Source organism: Entelurus aequoreus, linkage group LG17 (assembly GCF_033978785.1).
Source record: "Entelurus aequoreus isolate RoL-2023_Sb linkage group LG17, RoL_Eaeq_v1.1, whole genome shotgun sequence".
In the NCBI taxonomy this organism is placed as follows: Eukaryota; Metazoa; Chordata; class Actinopteri; order Syngnathiformes; family Syngnathidae; genus Entelurus; species Entelurus aequoreus.
In genome coordinates, this window is record NC_084747.1 from 15,529,456 (window position 1) to 15,551,840 (window position 22,385).

At 38.4% G+C, this 22,385-nt stretch overlaps 1 protein-coding gene across 1 annotated transcript; it reads right to left on the reverse strand.

Moving 5' to 3' along the window:
• Nucleotides 1-620: 620 nt before the first annotated feature.
• Nucleotides 621-19,168, reverse strand: LOC133632458 (gastrula zinc finger protein XlCGF8.2DB-like). Its single transcript, XM_062024876.1, has 2 exons — nt 18,838-19,168; nt 621-5,702 (listed from the first exon to the last, which is right to left on the reverse strand). The coding sequence occupies exons 1-2, from the start codon at nt 18,926-18,928 to the stop codon at nt 4,651-4,653; spliced, it is 1,143 nt and encodes a 380-aa protein (XP_061880860.1). The 5' UTR covers nt 18,929-19,168; the 3' UTR covers nt 621-4,650.
• Nucleotides 19,169-22,385: the final 3,217 nt, after the last annotated feature.

A 22,385-nucleotide genomic window follows, 5' to 3' on the forward strand; every position in this document is an offset into this window, starting at 1 on the left:
TCAAATTCCAAATGAGCTAATATTTGCAAAAAATAACACATTTTTCTAGTTCGAACGTTAAGTATCTTGTCTTTGCAGTCTATTCAATTGACTATAAGTTGAAACGGATTTGCAAATCATTGTATTCTGTTTTTATTTATCATTTACACAACGTGACGACTTCACTGGTTTTGGGGTTTGCATGCCATTGTTCTTGTGGTACTAAATTTCATGTCGTCTCATGTGTGCTGGTAGGACAGCAAAGTTATCAAGTTCAAAGTTAATATCGTTCCTCATAAAAATGATCACAAAACCGTGATTGATAACTACATTTTGATGAACTGATGCTCATTTACTGGAGAAGCAAGCTAATACGCTAGTGGCTAGCCAGCAGCAATAGCTTATAGTGCTGCTAATCACTGTCTAGCATCTAATGCCCATAATGCCACATATCGCTATCTTAATTGCAAACATGAATACAAGACACATGAACATCGTTTCCCATTACAGCCATAACCCAATTTGAACTTAAATAAACACATTACTGTCTGAGCAACAAAGATATTCTCTTCGGACAGAGTGATTTTGTTTTACTTCATTTTTATTTAAATAACAAAGCGATACAAAACAACATACAGCAACAACATCAACTTTTAAAACGTCAACAATGTAATCATAAAAATCAATCACAATTGATTTTGATTGCCAAAAGCACAACATACCCTGATCTGATCTGAAAAAATAAGAAATATATTCTACGAATGTTTTGAAATGTGGTCATAGGAAAAAATATGTTCAGTAGTTGCCAGAGTGTCATTACTATTCAAACAATCAAGCAATAATATTAAAATACAGCCACTATACAGTAAAGATAAGTATGAAGAACCATACGTGTCTACATACTATACAACGGGACATCACATAAACCAAAATAATTCCTTAAAATGAATTAAGATAAACATATTCAACACTAAAAAACAAAAATATGGCTCTTCAGGAGCCAGAACAATGTTTTGTTTCTTCAGCAAAGGGAATGAATGACATTGTGGCTTTTTATTCATGTATCTTTTTTTAATTTTTCCAATAAACCTTGGTTTAAAGATTTCAGTAAAGGCTTGAGGACTCGAGCAGATTTTGGGCAAACAAGCCTATTCCTAGCAAGAAGTCAAATTAAAGGTGAGTGAAAATGTCGCTTGCATGCACTGTTCTTGCCAGTGGGAATGGTTCCAATAGGGATTTTTGGTAAAAGTTATTTCAGAGTTTGTAAGATAGTTCATAATAAAGGGAAAAAAGGATAAAACAAACAAAAACTAAGGATGTGAAACTGCAAAAACTCACGATCCAATCCACTTCAGATTCTTGTCATTAAACCAGGGTTTGCCAGAGTACCTGTACTTGTTTTAGAGAGAATGAAGAGGTCCATGGCATCCTTAATGCCGTCACTAATATACTGTAGGCCCATGCTGTATTGGCTCCTTGTTCTTTTGAGAGAGTTCTGCTTAATATCTGCCAAGTGTGAACACATTCCATCACAATCTGATTTGCCATTGTTCCAAACTGTACGCTTGCCAGAGTTGTTTATTGCTGAAAGATAGTTAGCCACAGTAGATGCGACACAGTGGTCAGAGCCAAGAGGAGCACTGAGAGTGACAACATGATTGTCTGGTGAAGTAGTAAAGAAGAGATCCAGTTTGGAGCAATTTCCATCCTCCCCAATCCTTGTAAGACCATCAATTAGTTGGTAGGGCTGGACAATTAATCTGATTTTAATCTCGATTTGCATTTCGGGATCTTATGGTACCGTATAAATCGCTCCGGAGTATAAATCGCACCGGCCGAAAATGCACAATAAAGAAGGAAAAAAACATATATAAGTCGCACTGGAGTATAAGTCGCATTTTTTGGGTAAATGTATTTGATAAAAGCCAACACCAAGAATAGACATTTGAAAGGCAATTTAAAATAAATAAAGAATAGTGAACAGGCTGAATAAGTGTACGTTATATGAGGCATAAATAACCAACTGAGAACGTGCCTGGTATGTTAACGTAACATATTATGGTAAGAGTCATTCAAATAACTATAACATATAGAACATGCTATACGTTTACCAAACCATCTGTCACTCCTAATCGCTAAATCCCATGAAATCTTATACGTCTAGTCTCTTACGTGAATGAGCTAAATAATATTATTTGATATTTTACGCTAATGTGTTAATAATTTCACACATAAGTCGCTCCTGAGTATAAGTCGCAACCCCGGCCAAACTATGAAAAAAACTGCGACTTATAGTCCGAAAAATACGGTACTTTATAACAATATAAGCATGGGAGAAAACGATTAATAGACTGCGTAACATGGACGGAAATTCCTGAGCTTGTGACTGTGGAACAGATGAGTGAGCATATTAGTAAATAAAAGAGACGTTTGGGATCTTAACATCGTTGATACTTCTTGACACAGCGCTAGTATGCCTAATCAACTATCACTAAACTCAACAAAAAAGTAAGGCCATGTGATTTCCGCGTTCACGTAACCGCAGATGGGATCATAGTCTGCTGTTAAACACAGAATATCACGGGAATTGCAACAAATTTAAGTGTAACACTGTCATTATGAGGAAAAGGAACATTTGTTTGGGTAAATAATGTGTTTAGTTAATCCTCGAAACACGTCCTGAACTAAACAACGCCACCAAAATGATGACGCTAAAGCGAGCAAGAACAATCCACACACCCACAAGACATCTCATCTGCTTGTGTGGTTGTGAACGACATCATCGATGTAAGATCAATGTACAAACAGGACAGCAGTCGCAACTTGAGAGGCTTTCTCTCCTTTTTTTTTTTTAAATTTAAATGTAGCCTCAAGTCATCTCCATATGTCAAGCTCAGAACAACAGCATTAGAGTGTCCGCCCTGAGATCGGTAGGTTGTGAGTTCAAACCCCGGCCGAGTCATACCAAAGACTATAAAAATGGGACCCATTACCTCCCTGCTTGGCACTCATCACCAAGGGTTTGAATTGGGGGTTAAATCACCAAAAATAATTCCTGGGCGCGGCCACCGCTGCTGCTCACTGCTCCCCTCACCTCCCAGGGGGTGATCAAGGGTGATGGGTCAAATGCACAGAATAATTTCGCCACACCTCATGTGTGTGTGTGTGACAATCATTGGTACTTTAACTTTAACTTAACATTTTCCCCCTTCACAGTAACAGCGCTGTGTGCAACATCCGGTCTGACTGCGCTAACAAAATAAAGGTTTGAGAAAATAATGTGCTTAACCTCTTAAGGCCCAAGCTGTTTGTTTACATGCTTTTTTTATTTCTCTTTGGTATTTGGGCTTATTGGACCCTAATTAGAATAAAAACTAAGAATCATATTTTAGTCCATAAGCACACAAACGTGTACTTCATGTTTAGTGACATGCTAATTCTTATTTTTACACTTTTTTTTTTCCAAATTTCATTGTATGTTATACTCTTCTGACACCACCAGATGGCAGTATAAGTGTCCACATAAGCGGCCATAAGACCCCAATTCAGTAGTGTACACAATTTTGGAAATAAGAGCTAAAAGGTGCTGTCCACGCATGTGGCCAATAAGCCTTTATGTACTTACTGTTACATTTACTAAATGACTATGCTTTGACTTATAATAATGGTCAAAGATGTATTGCACCAATAAAAGTAAGGATTTTTTTATTAAATTGACAAACATTTTATTAAATTTTATTTTTGACACTAAAAGCACAAACTCTATGGTGGTAAAACAAGTTTTAAAAAAAAGAAAAAAAGAATACTAATATAAAAAAATCTAATAAAATAAAGACAGAATTACACAGTTTTTTGTCTGAAAATTTGAATTTTATTTTTTCATATTGGTTTGATATTTGAATTTATTGTGGTAACTAATAACGTTGTTTATTTGTTGGTAATTTATGCCCTCTTGTTCTTGTAAATTATATTTAAAGTTGAGTTTTGGTGGTACAATAAATACTTATGTTTTTAAATTATGGAATAATGGTGTTATGGTATGTGATTTTAAAATCAATCGAGATTATTATTTTTTGCCATAATTGTCCAGCCCTGCTAGTTAGTGGAGGCTGTTAAGTAGAGGCAGCTCATGAGCACATTACATTCCCCAGGAGCGTCAGTCTTTGTACTTCCCAGTCAGTCTTAATGATGGCCATTGAGATCCCCAAGAACAATCATTTCAGACTTTGGATGGAGTTCTTGGATATGTCAATATGCTGAAATATTACATTGTAAACTTAGTCATCTGATGTTGGTCTGTAGACTCAAAACAAACCTGAAAGGTAGATGTATCCATGTTATTAGTGTTCAAAGTCAGACATCCTGGAGGTCAGGACAACATCACTAAAGAAGACTACAATCTCTCTCCAGCTACACCCATTAGGTCCGTCTCGTCTGAAAAAGGGGTAACCAAGAACTACAAGCATTATATTGCGTAAAATTCAGTAAAGTCTCAGAAACACAAAAGACATGGGGTCATGAGGGTGTAAAATGATGCTCGAGATCATTCCAATTTGTATGAAGACCTCGATTATTTGTGTAAGAAGCAGTGAAATTATTTTGAGGAGGCCCTGAGTTTGGCTGGGTGTCGCCACATATGGACAACGTACCACAAACTAAACAGCTGATTGTTTATTCTCCCGTGTGTGTTGTTATATGTTTTAGTGCGTCTGCATTACGATGGAATCTTTGATCACAAACGGAACAAGTAAATGGTTTTTCTCCAGTGTGCTTCATCGTGTGTTGAATAAAACCTAATCTAGACACCAAGGTTTTACCACAAACTGTACAATCAAATTTTTGTTGTCCGGTGTGCCTTTTCATGTGTTCAGTCAAGTGGCACTTTTGAGAAAAGCGTTTACCACAAACTGAACAATTAAAAGGTTTTTGTCCCGTATGTGTCATCATGTGTTGGGTCAAACTTTGCTTGGAAAAAAAACTTTTACCACACAATCTACAGTCAAATTTTTTTTGGCCTGTGTGTCTATTCATGTGTTCAGTCAGGTGGGTGCTTTGAGAAAAGCTTTTACCACAAACTGAGCAACTATAGGGTTTTTCTCCGGTATGTGTTTTAATGTGTTCAGTCAAATTACTCTTTTGACCAAAGCTTTTACCACAGACTGAACAACGAAACGGTTTATGTCCAGTGTGTATTTGTACATGTTTAGTCAAATAGCACTTTTTGGTAAAGTTTTTAGCACAAGCTGAGCAATTAAATGGTTTTTCTCCTGTATGTATTCTCATGTGTTGCGTCAAATTGCTATTTCTGGTAAAGATTTTTGCACAAATTGAGCAGCTCAAATGTTTTTTCTCTCTGTTCTTTTTAGAGCCTTCTGAGCGTTTGTTGTCAGTGCGAGTCCTCACATCACCTTCGCAGTCTGTTTCGCTGCTCAAAGGTACTTCAACCTCGTCTTCGACCTCACTATCTGATAGTGGAGCTAAGAGGTTGTCTAGATGTGGTTTCTCTTCATCTTCTTCAATCTTCACAGAGACAACGGTCAGTGGGAACTCAGTGAGATCAGCCTCCTGTGGTCCTAGAAGACACTCTCCCTCCTGAGTGATCCAGAGTTCCTCCTCTTCCTTTTTAATGTAGGGTGGCTGTGGTGTCGCCTGCTTCAAAGTGAAGCTCCCCGCATGCCACTGAGGAGCAAGTTCTTCTCGATGACAAATCAGCTGCTGGATGTCTGCAGGACACAAACAACACAAACACTCTAACTTAGACATGATTCATGAGATGTTTACCCACTTCCTTCTATGTACTTTTTTGAAACTTTTATTTTTTTGATTGAAACTTTTATTAGTAGATTGCACAGTTCAGATAGATAGATAGATAGATAGATAGATAGATAGTACTTTATTGATTCCTTCAGGAGAGTTCCCTCAGGAAAATTAAAATTCCAGCAGCAGTGTACAGAATTGAGTTCAGTACATATTCCGTACAATTGACCACTAAATGGTAACACCCGAATAAGTTTTTCAACTTGTTTAAGTCGGGTAATCATGGTACAAATATATACTATCATCATAATACAGTCATCACACAAGTTAATCATCAGAGTATATACATTGAATTATTTACATTATTTACAATCCGGGGGGTGGGATGAGGAGGGTTTGGTTGATAACAGCACTTCAGTCATCAACAATTGCATCATCAGAGAAACTGTATGTGTGAGTAGTGTTTCATGGCCATTCATTTACTGCCCTACCAGAGTGATGGATCAATTCTTACAACAGGATTTTGCTTCGACTGGGGAAAGTGAAACCAGAATCACAGGAAGTAGAAAACTTACCACAAACAAGCAATGTAAAAAAAAAGGATGGATGTAGCATTGTATCGCAATACTTTTACGAACCTTTCAGACACTGTGGTGCCGTCTTCTTTGTTCTATGCCGCGGTTTGCTAGGGTGGGTGCAACACGGTCAGAGACAGGAACAGACCTAATAATTGGATTAAGAGAGCTGACTCCGTCCTAGGCTGCCCACTCGACACAATTGAGGAGGTGGCTGACAGAAGAATGCTGACCAGGTTGCAGTGATGGGCAGTAACAAGCTACATGTAGCTAAGCTACGTAGCTAAACTACATTTTCCAGTAGCTTAGCTTGTGTTTTAACAAGTAGCTTTTCCTGTAGCTTAGCTACATTTACACACATGTAGCTAGGTAGCTTACATCAAAGCTACGAAGAGAGAAAATGGACTGCAAATCCAGTCCCCAAAAATATGGAGAAAAAACAATGACTGGGATGAATGACAACATCCATCCATACGGAGAAAATCCATGATGATTGGTTGGAGTTCGTATGATTTTTGACTTAGATTTTTATTAAGGATCCCCATTAGCTCTTTGCCACAACAACCCACTAGTCTTCCTGGGGTCCAGAAATTCAATACAATTACAAGTAAAAGCATATAATTATAACTACACAATACAGAAACAAATAAAAATCATCAACAAGCAAACAAATTACAGTCTCAGAATATTAATTACCATATAAATATAACTACACAATACAGAAACAAATAAAAATCATCAACAAGCAAACAATTTACAGTCTCAGAATATTAATTACCATATAAATATAACTACACAATACAAAACCAAACAAAAAATCATCAACACGCAAACTAATTTACAGACTCAGATAAAATATTAGTTTCCTTTTAAAAACCTGTTTACTTTCAATGACGGTGAGAATTCGAGGCAGGTTATTCCAGAGCGATACAGATCTATAAATAAAAGATTTCCCCAATTCATTCTTCCTCGGACGAGGGAGTACAAAATGACCCTCACTAGACGCCCTGGTAATATGATTATGCATAGTGCTACTGAAAACTATTTGGGCCATGAGAAAAGCAGGAGTTTTACTACTGGTTGCTGATTTGAACAATATTAGAGTATTAGCTGACAACCTGTTCTGCACTGTTAGCCAGGAAAGAGACGCATGCATTTGGTTAACATTGGTTCTTAGTGAACAACCAAGAACCAGCCGTGCTGCCCTATTCTGGACAATCTGGAGCTTACAGATCAAATGTATGATGAGTCACAATTGGCTAAGGTTAGGGCAAAACATTACGGACTGGCCAATCAGAGGCAAGATAAGGCGGGTCATGGAAACTAGTAAGCAAAATCATAACAGACACGCACTCATGTCACATGACGACGAGGGAGACAGAGGGACTTGAAAAATGGCAGAGGAATTGATCTGAAGTACATCCCAGGTCCGAAGAATGTTGTGTCTGATGCCCTTAGTCGTAGCCCCTTCACATCTCCTGTCAGCCCTTGAGGAGTCTTACAGTCATTTTGTACAGGAGGCGAACAGTGAAGGGGAAGCAGCCTTTGTGTGCCACAATGATTGGGGGAGGAACGTGGGACTCAGACCGACTCACCATGTTCAGTAATTACTACCTCCAAAGGACAAGATTCTCTGCCATCCTTTACCTTGCACAAATTGGAAGACCGCCTACTTCAGGATATCATCATTTTTGGCCTTTTTGCCGTTCTTGATTAGCAAGAAACGTTCTTCCAGACGAGAGCGGTTCGATATTGTTGACCTTGTTGAAGCATTGGAATATGCTTCAAGGGGGAATTGCACTTTTTTTAAAATTTCGCCTATCAAAAACAATCCCTATAGAAGACAAGAACACATACCGTATTTCCTTGAATAGCCGCAGGGGCGCTAATTAATTTAAAACCTCCTGTCACTCCGGCGTTTACCGGAGGCCTGCGGGATGGCCGTGCATGCGGTAATTATTTTAAAACCTCTTCTCACTCCGGCGTTTACCAAAAGGAATGCGGTAAATTTAGGCGTGCGCTTTGAGTGTGATGTAAGCATACCATCATGAAAAGCACATTTAATTAAAAAAACGTTATTATGGTCTTACCTGTACTTATAAATGGAGTCCATTTGCAGCTCCTTCTGACCAAAAGCATAGATAACTTGTTTATAGAAGTCTTCCTTATTTTCTTTCTTCAGTTTTAAAAGTCTCTCTGTCTCGATGGAGATATTCCTTTAATTATTACCTCCTGCTTCGATTGAAAGTCCAGTTTAGAAAACTGTTTTATTTTAGATACCGGTATGTAATCCTCCATGTTAAAAGTTCAGGCGAGAGGAAAAAAAAAAAAAATCTGTTGCTGCGTGTTGTCACTTCTTCTGCAGTACCGGAAGTCGCAAGAAGGATCACTAGCGCCCTCTACCACCACGAGGCGGGAGTCATTTAATGACTCATACAGTATTTGACACACGCAGATACGGTATATTAATAAAACATAGCTGCTTACTGTTCTTTTTAGCATACCGTACCGGTATTCAATAGCTTAGACCTTAAATCCTACTGAATAGCTCTTTATCTTTTTTCCTTTGTGCGATTGCAAACTACTGAAAGCAGCTTCCTCCATTTTGAAAATGAGGACAGGTAAATCGTCACTCGTGACGTAACTAATTTGACCCGGTGGAAGTTCTAGACATATGCTAAATATTTTGCGAAACGAGTTTGACCCGGCGAAAATTATAGACATGCGATAATAAATTAATATTTTGCGAAACGAATTTGATCCGGCGTTAATAATGAACCGGCGATAAGGTCAAGCATGCGTTAATTATTTTGAGAAACGAGTTTGACCCGGCAGTAATTCTAGACGTGCGAATACTATATTCCCTGCGCCAATTCAAGGAAATACGGTATGTTTTTCTTTTTTTCTATGCATTTTATTTTGTAATGTATGGCAAGTACATTACAAATTGGATTACATTACTGTTGGAGATCTTTTTTCAGACTGTTGTGGCCAGTGCCCTGTACTTTGCAGTGGTTTGTTGGGGGAGCAGCACCAGCAAAAGGGACTTAAACTGGATTGACAAACTGATCCGGAAAGCCGGCCAAACTATTGGTACGCAGTTGGAGGCGTCTGTGTCAGTGAGGGACAGGAGGACACTGGACACACTGCTGGCCATCATGGACAATCCTGCTCACCCACTCCACCAGACAATTGAGGGACAGCGGAGCTCATACTCCAACCGGTTCAGGTTCGCTCCCACAGTGTTCGATTCAAGAACTCCTTCATTCCGCACTCCATTCAGCTGTATAATCACTCGCCATACAGCAATAGATGATATCTGTCTATTACCTGACTAGGGATGATACTCAAAACCGGTTTTCCCGGTTGTTCGATAAGAAAAGAACCGAGTCCTCGGACTCGAATCCCTTTTTGAGAACCGGTACCCGTTATCGAGACCACTATAGTAAAGAAAAAGAGTTGGTTCTTTATTCGAATCCCTTGGAACGAATCCCGTCCCGACCAGAAATGCCCCGTGTGACATCACAAGAAATGGCGTCACGTAGCTCAGTCATTAGGCGCAGATAGGGAAAGCAGGAAAAAAATGGACGGGAAAAAGCGCTGCAAGGTGTAATAAAGTTCAAAACAAAAGGTATAATCCAATGAATAACTTTACTGAGAGATTTTAGCAGGGTACAAACACATGACCAACACTTTTACGACCAACCGCAAACATAGCAACCAGGCTAGCAACGCACCTCCTTTACGGCAGCTGTGGCAATGTTCTTAAAGCAATCGCAGCACATACATATATATACAACATATATGACATGATCACCCTTTTTTAACTTTTGTTTTACTTTCCTTGTAAACAAAACAAAATCACACTGTAGATGTGTTGTCTGTCTAATTATAAATAATGCAGACGAGGCGTGTTGGCTGAGTTCTTGACGTTTACTTTCACAGCGTGCTCATAACCTAACCGTGTGACGACATGCAACAACAACTTTTCGGGGCTACCGCGCATGCTCGTCAGTCCCGTTGCATGCTGGGTAGTGTAGTTGTTATATTCCCTGGCAGCTCATAACATTTTTCCCCCTAAAAAGAATGTTAACGCAATAAAGTGTTGTTTTTTTTTTAGCTTTAACTTTTCATTTTTAGCATTGTAACCACATTTGCAAACAACTTTTCTCTTCATAGAATTTTCTTTCAATAAAGAAATAAAGTGCAAAAATGTCCAAGCATTATAACAAACAGTTATGTCAAATAGCAGCAGAAGTGCACTTTTTGGAGAGCTGTATTATTTTCAGTTTTGTGCCCAAGGGACTGATTTTATTTAACACTATATTATTATTTATACACCTATAGTGATCACAGAGACAGGTTGTTTTTGTGTTACTGTATCTATTTGTTTTTCTGAAAAATCACACTTAATATACTTTGGGTAACAACAGTCAATATGTATTTATTTTATATTATTTTTTTAGGGGTTTAACAGTCAATATGTATTTATTTATTAGATTAAATTGTTTTCTTATATAATAAAAGTGAGCTTTTGTTAAACCAAATATTGTGTGTTTTTTCCATACACCACAACCTATCTGGACTCGATAAGAGAATCGATAAGGAATCGGTTTGATAAGAGGATTCGATAATAGGCTCGAACTCGATAATTTCTTACCAAACATCATCCCTATACCTGACTGCTTCTATGTTAGCTAAGGGACGGCGTGGCGAAGTTGGTAGAGTGGCCGTGCCAGCAATCGGAGGGTTGCTGGTTACTGGGGTTCAATCCCCACCTTCTACCAGCCTAGTCACGTACGTTGTGTCCTTGGGCAAGACACTTCACCCTTGCTCCTGATGGGTGCTGGTTAGCGCCTTGCATGGCAGCTCCCTCCATCACTGTGTGAATGTGTGTGTGAATGGGTGAATGTGGAAATAGTGTCAAAGCGCTTCGAGTACCTTGAAGGTAGAAAAGCGCTATACAAGTATAACCCATTTATTATGATTTATAGCTACCTCTCTTTGTTTATAATGTTTATTCTGCTGGATCTACTCTCTATTTTATGCTGCCCTTTTTTTTGCTGTATACTGTAATATTGTACATGGTAATTGGGATTTGCTACACCAATTCTGAATCGAATCGAATATTTGCTAAAACAAATCATTATACCCCTACGACTTTGTTACGGCGGGGGGGTCGCAGCTTACTGCGGGGCTCGTTCCCCCGGGATGCAAACAGACCACTCCGGACAGGACTTGCAGGTAGGAACATGATTTATTTTTGAAAATCAAAGAAGTACAAAAACAGAAAACAAGCCGAAGGGACAACGTGCCGATCGCACTCGAAGCTAAGGCTACCACTTAGCATAGACTAAAGACAGGCAATACTCACGTAACACGTGCATGAAGCAAACAATGAAGCCAGGCCGACTGGCCGGCAAAGGCAGGCTTAAATAATGCCTCTGATTAGTGCTCGGGAAACAGGTGAGCGACCCGAACACCAATCAGAGGCAGGTGAAAATAATGAGTAACCATGGTAACTAAAATAAACTCAAGGGTGCACAAAACACGAACTCAGGGGGTCCAAAACTAACAGAAAATAACCGGGCCACGGATCATGACAGACTAATGATGATTTTTGCTCTTTTCCGACTTATTAATGTTGTTTCAATGTTGGATACGTGTGTTAAAAAATGCCAACGCGTCAAATTATAAGGGCGTGTTGGGTTTTGCAGTTTTTGTTTAAAGCAGTGGGCCATTTCTTACATCTCAGATTGACAGACGTACATTTTTGGTTATTCCCATACATGCTGTGTCGGCTAGCCTCCTCCACCTCTGCTAAGCAGACACAGCCGACCGAGACTTTCAATCAATCAGTCAATCAATGTTTATTTATATAGCCCTAAATCACAAGTGTCTCAAAGGGCTGTTTCATGTCATTTGTTCTCGTTTCATGCCCTACCGCCTGTTCTGATGTCAATAAAATAAATACTGGTTTGAACATTACTGGTATGAAAAAACAAAAGATAAGTTCGGATAAAGTTTTATTTTCAATTCAATCCAGGCGTGCGCACAATAACACCGCCGTGCGACATAAAGTGAAACAAATGGTGCTAAAAGCAGCTTTTTTATGCAGCTCTGTGTCGATCAGAGTGTGCAGGTGTACCTAATGATGTGACCGGTGACTATGTACTGTTTACGAAGATTAAGAAGGAAAAAAAAAACAGCGGTTATGTTCAACATATATATTTAAGAATAGAGATGTCCGATAATATCGGACTGCTGATATTATCGGCCGATAAATGCTTTAAAATGTGATATTGGAAATTATCGGTATCGGTTTCAAAAAGTAAAATGTATGACTTTTTAAAACGCCGCTGTGTACACGGACGTAGGGAGAAGTACAGAGCGCCAATAAACCTTAAAGGCACTGCCTTTGCGTGCTGGCCCAATCACATAATATCTACGGCTTTTCCCACACACAAGTGAATGCAATGCATACTTGGTCAACAGCCATACAGGTCACACTGAGGGTTGGCTGTATAAACAACTTTAACACTGTTACAAATATGTGCCACACTGTGAACCCACACCAAACAAGAACGACAAACACATTTCGGGAGAACATCCGCACCGTAACACAACATAAACACAACAGAACAAATATCCAGAACCCCTTGCAGCACTAACTCTTCCGGGACGCTACAATATACACCCCCCGCTACCCCTTTCCCCAAAACCCCGCCCCCCCCCAACCCCGCCCACCTCAACCTCCTCATGCTCTCTCAGGGAGAGCATGTCCCAAATTCCAAGCTGCTGTTTTGAGGCATGTTAAAAAAAATAATGCACTTTGTGACTTCAATAATAAATATGGCAGTGCCATGTTGGCATTTTTTTTCCATAACTTGAGTTGATCTATTTTGGAAAACCTTGTTACATTGTTTAATGCATCCAGCGGGGCATCACAACAAAATTAGGCATAATAATGTGTTATTTCCACGACTGTATATATCGGTATCGGTTGATATCGGTATCTGTAATTAAGAGTTGGACAATATCGGAATATCGGATATCGGCAAAAAAACGTTATCGGGCATCTCTATTTAAGAAGATACATTCTGGTACTTTTGGAAAAGAGGGCTTGAAGAGTTTTAAAGGCAATCTAAAGGGAAACCCTCCACAAACGAACCCTATGCAAATAGACTCAAAAAAGGGTTAGAAATGTGAATGTAGAGCAAAATTTACCCAAAATTTAAACCTAAGCATGTTCAATACATATTATCCAGAACCCAAGAAAGTCTTTAATGTATATTAGAATCTTCATAGGTCCCTTTTAAGAATGTATAAGTCCGCTCCATCACATTTAACTATTTTTGTTGATATCTTGCTTGTATTTTCACCACTAAACCTTTGAAATATGTTCACATCTGCACTGCCAAAAGGTAAATAATAGGGTGGCCTGGCTCATGTGGTAGAGTGGACATCCAAAAACTTGCGGGTTCCTGGTACAAATTCAGCTTGTGCCATCTTAGTCACAGCCCTTGTGTACTTTGGTAAGACACTTCACCCACCATCCGTGGCTATAAATCAGGGGTGTCAAACGTACGGCCCGGGGGCCGGATCAGGCCCCCGAACAGGTTTTATCCGGCCCGCGGGATAAGTTTGCTAAATATAAAAATGAGCCGAAATTTTTGAATGAAAGAAACCGCCGTTCTAAATGTGTCCACTAGATGTCGCAATAGCAATTCTTTGTATCATTGGGGATGATGCTACATATATAAAAAAAAAACGAAGTAACCACATGATGTGAGTGCACCAGTCCAGGAAAATGATCAAAATACATGAATAACATGATTTTGATATTATTTTTTTTATCTTGATAGATTGAAAATCAACACCAATGATTTGACTGATGAATATTATCACATAATTTATTCAGAAAGTATAAATAATGACAAATAAAGATAGAATACTGTTAACCACAACATGTAAGTGTAAAAAAAAACCCAACAACATTATGATTTGTACATTTTCAGAATGTGCTTGTTCTATTTAAAAAAAAAAGAAAACAATCTGAAGTTGTCTTTATTTTTAAGTTATCGTGCCGTGATTTTACCAGTCCGGCCCACTAGGGAGTAGATTTTCCTCCATGTGGCCCCCGATCTAAAATGAGTTTGACACCCCTGCTATAAATGTAGCTTACCACCATCACGGTGTGAATAAATGAAGTTCTCAGTGCTTTCGGTGTCTAGAAAAGCATTATATAAATCTAATTCATTATTATTATTATTAATAATGATCATTATTAATAATATTAATATTAATAATAATAATAAAAAGCAGCCATATTGACACAAAATGTTACTCATGTGGGCTGTAATAAACGTATTGTCATCAACTGTCACCAATACCTATTCATTCATGTTTATTAACCTATTTTATGCAGTGTTAATAACTAGAACGCACATAATTAGATCCCATGGTATAGTGCTGTTATTCTGCAAGCTCCTGATGCTATGTTGGTGTTTTACACTTGCTATATGAACTTTAAATGCCTATAGTGTATTCAACATAGACAGAACGAAGCAAGGCTCCTTAAAAAGGGGTAGAAAAGCGCTATACAAGTACAACCATTTACCATTTAAAAGGTGGCTGTTGTTTGTTTACACTAATCTGACTCAAGGCCAAGCTACTAATAGTAAGTGACACGTTTATATTTAACTCCCTACTAGGGATGTAAAGATAAACAGTATTAATAATAACCACGGTAAAATTCCCAATGGTTAGTATTACAGTTTTAAATACAAAGTATCTAAAAACCGCGATTGATAACCGCACTTTGATAACCTCACAGACTGACTGCCGCTAGCTTACTAGCTTAAATGCTAACATGAATACAAGAGATATTAATGTCTTTCCACATCACAAACATCAGATACTCAAACATAACTCTTAAACCAAACATGCAATATGTCTAATAATGCCTGAAATAATGTATTTTTGTGAGTTTTACTAGAAACGTGCTTTTGTAAGGTTTGCAAAGACAAAAATTTGTTTTTTACTCAACATGCTCACCCTTTTTTCTTACACTTTATGAACCATTCAGGGCTTTCTGCTTCGCCGCTCCCAGTCTGTGGAACGCTCTCCCTGACCACCTGAGGCAGGCCCGGCCCTAACCAATCTGGCGCCCTGGGCAAGCTTTTAGGTGGCGCCCCCCCACATCGGCAGTGAAGTGTATATACTCACAAGAAACCGAATAGCTTTGTCTTTGACCTTTTTTTTTACTTAAAGAAAGCAAATTAACAATCAGAATAGTTAACAAGATAAAAAAAAATATGGATAAATAAATTAATACAAACAATAAAAAATGAATATATGAAATACAATATTTTTTACATAAATAAACACAAAATAAAACGTTTCAACAAGTTGCATAAAATAAATTAAAAATACAATATAAATAAGGCACTGCACAAAACAAGATATCAAACCAGTATGACTTTAACAACTATATTACAAAAAAAGGGGATCCTACAGAGTTCTCTATTTGTGCTTTTTAATATTGCATTAACTAGAATGACTTACAAATTACTGTACACCAGGAAGAACTGTAATTACCTAACGTTACATTATTATTTTCCATAACAATTTAGCCCCCTCCACAATATTAACCCGACGTTAAAACAGAACTAGCTATTTATTGATTAGCAATTGCCGAATCATGTAACATTAGCTTAATGCTAAAAAGCCAGGTTACTATCACATTCTGTAACAGACAAATAATTTCATGTAGGCTAACGTTACCTACCTGCTACCTCTGTCTTTTTCTCGTTTCTCCTCCTCTTCTTTTCTCTTTTTTCTTTCCTAGGCACCTGACAGTTTTGGCCGTTTTGACATCTTGTGTTGATTTTTTGATGTGGTGACGTCCAAAAAGAGTCATGATACGGGAAGGGAGGGGGCGCACCGTGCCGGGGGAGGGGGGGTGGGGCGTAATGTTGTAACAAATAATATTTCTATTAAATAGGCTTTACTTTGCATTTTAATTAACGTGGGATTATTTTATGTATTTAGAAATAATAGTACCAACTTTTTTTTTTCTTTTTTCCTCCAACATTTGTGGCACTGGCGTGGCGCCCCCTGATGGACGGCGCCCTTAGCATTTGCCTATACGGCCTATGCCACGGGCCGGCCCTGACCTGAGGGCACCACAGACTGTGGATGCTTTAAAAAAAAAAAAAAAAGGCTTAAAAACCCTTCTTTAAATAAATACATTTTAAAAAAGCCTTTTTTTTTTTAGATATATGTGTGTCAGTTCTAGCTATTAAGCTGTTCTAGTTTTTATTTGTTTGTACTATTTATTTTACTTGTTGGGGGCAGCTATTTGTGGTTCTAGCGTTGTTGTTTTTTTAAATGCACTGTAGCACTTTGAGGTTGTTTGTTCAATGTAAAGTGTTTTTACAAATAAAATCTATTGTTATTATTATTAACATTTCTTACATATTCATGATTTTAAAATCTTAAGTGTTTAATGCAGTGGTTCTTAACCTTGTTGGAGGTCCCGAACTCCACCAGTTTCATATGCGCATTCACCGAACCCTTCTTTAGTGAAAAATTAAATGTTTTGTTTTTCAAATTCAAGACAAAGTTATATGTTTTTGGTAACATTTTAGTATGGGGAACATATTCTAAGTAACAAAGAATTAATTTACAGTTATTTGGACACTAGGGGAACATATTCTAAGTAACAAAGACTTAATTTAGAGTTATTTGGTTAGGGTTAGAGGGTTAGGGTTATAATAAGGCCATGCCGAATAAGTACTTAATAATGACTAGTTAAGAGCCAATATGTTACTAATTTGCATGTTAATAAGCAACTTAATAATGGTGAATATGTTCCCCATACTAAAGTGTTACCATGTTTTATTACTGGTGCACAAAATGAACCGTGCATGAACATCACCTTGTTCAAACAACAAAACCAACACAGTGCATAAACTCACAACAAGTTACACACCTGCAAATCAGTGTGACTTCTGCTGTTGCCGTATCCGTAATACGCCGATAGGGAGAAGTTTTTATTTACATGATGAGTCGGGTGTGTTTTGACCTCCGCCGAACCCCTGAGCCCGACTCACCGAACCCCTAGGGTTCCATTGAACCCAGGTTAAGAACCACTGGTTTAATGTAATTCCAAGTTATAACAACTGGACAGCAGCTTTCATAATCAGCTCTTTTTAAAATGTTGCAATGAAAAATTAGATTTTATTGGATTTTTGTCCCCATAATGGAATGAGGTCCCCACTTCGTGACTGTGTATGCAACTTTTTGTCCACACAATGTGATGAATACAAACCAACGCACACACAAGCACACACGCAGATGAATAGTAGTGGTAGCGGGGGTGTATATTGCAGCCCGGAAGAGTTAGGGCTGCATGGGATTCTGGGTATTTGTTCTGTTGTGTTTATGTTGTGTTACGGTGCGGATGTTCTCCCGAAATGTGTTTGTCATTCTTGTTTGGTGTGGATTCACAGTGTGGCATATATTTCTAACAGTGTTAAAGTTGTTTATACGGTCACCCTCAGTGTAACCTGTATCTGTGTTGATTAAGTATGTGTTGCATTCACGTGTGTGTGGACAAAAGTCTTTGCAACTGCTACGTAAAAGAAAAGGGGTAGGATTAAATAAGCTCTGCTTCTTCCTACTCCTTTTCGAACAAATTGTACCGCATCATATTGTAAGCATGCATGTTCCAAATAAATCCATCCTTCCATCTTCTTCCGCTTATCCGAGGTCGGGTCGCGGGGGCAGCAGCCTAAGCAGGAAAGCCCAGACTTCCCTCTCCCCAGCCACTTGGTCCAGCTCCTCCCGGGTGATCCCGAGGCGTTCCCAGGCCAGCCGGGAGACATAGTCTTCCCAACGTGTCCTGGGTCTTCCCCGTGGCCTCCTACCGGTCGGACGTGCCCGAAACACCTCCCTTGAAAGGCGTTCGGGTGGCATCCTGTCTGGGTGGAAACCGGGAGAAAGGTTGCCCCGGGAGATTTTCGGGAGGGGCACTGAAATTCGTGAGTCTCCCGGGAAAATCGGGAGGGTTGGCAAGTATGGGCTGGGGAGAACAATGTCTGGGCTTCCCTGCTTAGGTTGCTGCCCCCGCGACCCAACCTCGGATAAGTGGAAGAAGATGGATGGATGGATGGATGGATGGTCAGGGGAGGGGCGGGGCCAGCAACGAGACGAAGCGAGAGTGGACGTGCGAATGTCCGAAACCCACGCTTAGGTTTTGACAGACAACACCCCGACAAGCAGGACAAAAGCATGCATGTCGACTAGAAAGGAACCAGCGATCGAGTGCGAGTTTCCTCGCCTGCTTCAGACAAGCCTTTAGTACAAAAGCACTCGGGAGGCCTTCGCTCTAAAAAAGGGGAAAATCGGAACATTCCCGAACACAACCATGGCGCGGCTCTTTGTTTACATTGTTCAACAGTCAGCTAATGTCCTCATCAACGCTCGTGTCAGGGCTTGAAAAAGCCTCAGACTCGCTCACCTTCATCTGCAGTTTTCGTCTTTTTCTCCGTTGGTGATTCTCTTTCATGTTCTCTTTTACCGGACGTCGCCATCTTAGCATAGCATAGCATAGTCGTCCACCGTGTCTTTAATCTTCACTTCAGGTAATACTCCATCGCTCCAAACTCAACTTCCGTTTCGCGGGCTTTAGAAAAAAACGAACCTTTGAGGTGTCGATTGCCGTATTTGCAGTTATATCGCAAGTTGTTTTTTTTTAGGTCACAGCAGCTCAGTCCGCCATCTTGCCTTTCTCCACAAGGGTTTCTCTGTGTTGCTTGTAGTCCGTCACGTGACTTCTTCCCGGAAGTAAAACACGGTGGTGGCAGACCGTACCAAGATGGCTGTTGTGTTATGTGATGTTGTGCAGCAAAATAGGCTTAAATATTCCTGCAAAAAGCAGATACAGGCAAAAATGCACACTATGCATATATATCCCTATACTTTATCAAAAACAGATTTTTTTTGAGTGATGTCAAGAAATGCAACGAAATGTTGTTCTTATCTGTACTGCAAAGTTCAAATTTGAATGACAATAAAAGGAAGTCTAAGTCTAAATATACATCGGTCGCTTTCCCAGACTTATGGAACTACTGTGCAAGTTAACATTTTTTTTACTGAATGGGACACCCAAAATGTACATTAAAATAAGTAAAGTGGGATTTACAATATTAGATATGAACAATAAAACACTGAATATTAACAACATATGAACGTCGCTCCTCTTTTACTTCTCGGACCAGCTCCTTGATAGGCGTCTTTTACAATCAAGCAAAACAAAACAAAAATGTAACAAACAGCAATATATGAACGCAAAGGGTAACAAACACCTACAATATGATATATTATCATTTTTATGCAGAAATGTGTTGTAAAAATGTGCTTCCGTATCTGTTCCTGATACATGCGTTTCGGGCTAGCTGCTCTGAAAACAAACCCCGCACACTCTGCTTTGTTCCTGGTCTGAGCTGCTGTGACCTAGATTACCGTAGTAACTCGTACAACACTCAAAAGCGCAGATTTCAACCATTTAAGTACTTTGTATCGTTCAAGATTTACGGTCATTTAAAAACAATTGAAAATCTTAATGGGCCGCATGTGGCCCGCGGGCCGTATTTTGCCCAGGTCTATTCTACAGGACAGAGAACAGGGGCTCTTCATTAGTAGATTTATATGCAACACTACGGTAAAGTTAGAAAGATATTGGCACATTCGGAGATGATGGTTGGCTCAATAGCTCAAAAACAAAATGTCTTTAAAGCACAAATAATTCCTGTTTCTAATCACTGTAATGAAACACCTTTTCTAATAATTGTAAACTTTGTCAGGAAAATGGGTAAAACCAAGGAGTTCTTATTTACCTCACAAACTGCCATGGATTTGAACCTGTGTCCTTTACACATAAGGTAGCCTACTGTCCCTAGTTCTTAACCATTGTAACTTCACAAACAAGGTTTGTCCATAAAAGCCTGAAAGGAAACATTTTTGTACGTGACACCTGAAACACAGAGAGAGATTTAATTGGACTTAAATTAAATCGCTGTTGAAACAAAATAATCCCATGATGTAAGGTTTACAAGCTATTCAATTCTTCTAATTTTGAAACGTATGAAGTGCATTTTGATGTTCTTAAATGTCAGTAATATGCATTTTAATGCATAGATATGTACACTACATCATTTTAACCAGGCCAACCCAATCTATACACTGCAAAAACTGAAATCTAAGTAAGATTAAATATCTCAAATAAGGGTGATATTTGCTTATTTTCTGTCTGATTAGATCATTCTTCTCACTAAACAGATTTTATGTTAGAGTGTTTTACTTGTTTTAAGTGTTTTGGTCCTAAATGATCTCAGTAAGATATTACAGCTTGTTGCTGAGATTTGATGACCTATATTGAGTAAAACATGCTTGAAACTAGAATATCAAGTGTTGCAAAGCTGTGTCATAAAACTACTTTTTTAAAGTAATAATTTCTTACTTCAAGCATGAAAAAAAAATCATGATGCGAGCGCAAGATAATGGCACTAGCATTTACTTGATTTAAGAATATTTTTCAACATATTGAGCAAAAAGGTCTCTTTTTTTCCTACCAAGAAAAGTGCACTTGTTATTAGTGAGAATATACTTTTTTGAAGGTATTTTTGGGTTCATTGAGGTTAGCTAATTTTACTTGTTTTAAGAAAGTCTTGACAAGCCGAATTTTCTCGTTCTATTGGCAGATCATTTTGCTTAGTTAAAAAAAAATACCCCTATTTTTTTATTTATTTTTCTTGTTTTTGAACACTGACTTTTTATAGTGTAGTTATTTCTGATATTTTTTAAATAATTTATTTGATAATTTTTCATTTATTTTTTATTTTTATTTTATATATATATATATATATATATATATATATATATATATATATATATATATATATATATATATATATATATATATATATATATATATATATATATATATATATACATATATATATATATATATATATTTTTTTTTTATTTTTATTTTTTTTTTTCTTTCTTTTTTTCTAATATACAGTAATGCACTGTAAAAACAATGGGTGCATATTTTATGGTAAAAAACAACAACAATCTGCCAGCTCAGTTACCAGAATTTTACCATAATAAAGGTACAGTTTTTCCTTTTACAGTAAGTAATGCACTGTAAAAAAAAACAACGGCCAGAGATTTTATGATATAATGGCAGCTCTGTCACCAGAAATTTACCATCCAAGGGGACCTTGTCACGGCGGGGTTTACGCAGCTTACTGCGGGGTCGTTCTCCCAGGAATGCAGACGGATTACTCTGGACAAGGCGTGCAGGTAAAAACATGATTAAATTCTCAAAACTCAAAGTAGTACAAAAAACGGAACACAAGGCGAAGGCACAACGTGCTGATCGCACTTGGAGCTAACACGTAGCATAGACTATGGACAAGGAACTTACGTTGACAGGTTGCATGTAGCAAACACTTAGCATAAACTTGAAACAAAACATGAACCTACGTTACTGTTGCATACAGCAAACAATGACGCCCGACTGAGCGTGGCGAGCAAGGTGAATAAATAGCTCTCTGATTAGTGGTTGACAGCAGCTGAGCGTGGGACCACTAACCAGAGGCAGGTGAACCCAATTAATCCCCATGGTGATCAAAATAAACCCAGGAGTGCACACAACAGGAACTAAGGGAGTCCAAAACTAACAGAACATAACTAACCAAAACATGATCCGGACCACGGATCATGACAGACCTATATTGCAAAACCAACGTTTCTTACCTATTACATTGTTTTTGTGTATTTGGGATCTGCATATAGTCCTGAACATTTGACATCAAACCATGGAGGCATGGCGGAGATATTTATAAAACAATCTTGCCTTCCTTGATACTTCCGTCAAATGAGCCGTTTGGAATTTGCCCAATTTGTGATGTTTTTCCAATTGATGGCGTCAGCCAATATCTCCACAAACCTGAAAAGCGTTGCACGCCATTTAAGTCCGACTATGTAGTCCATAGGCTC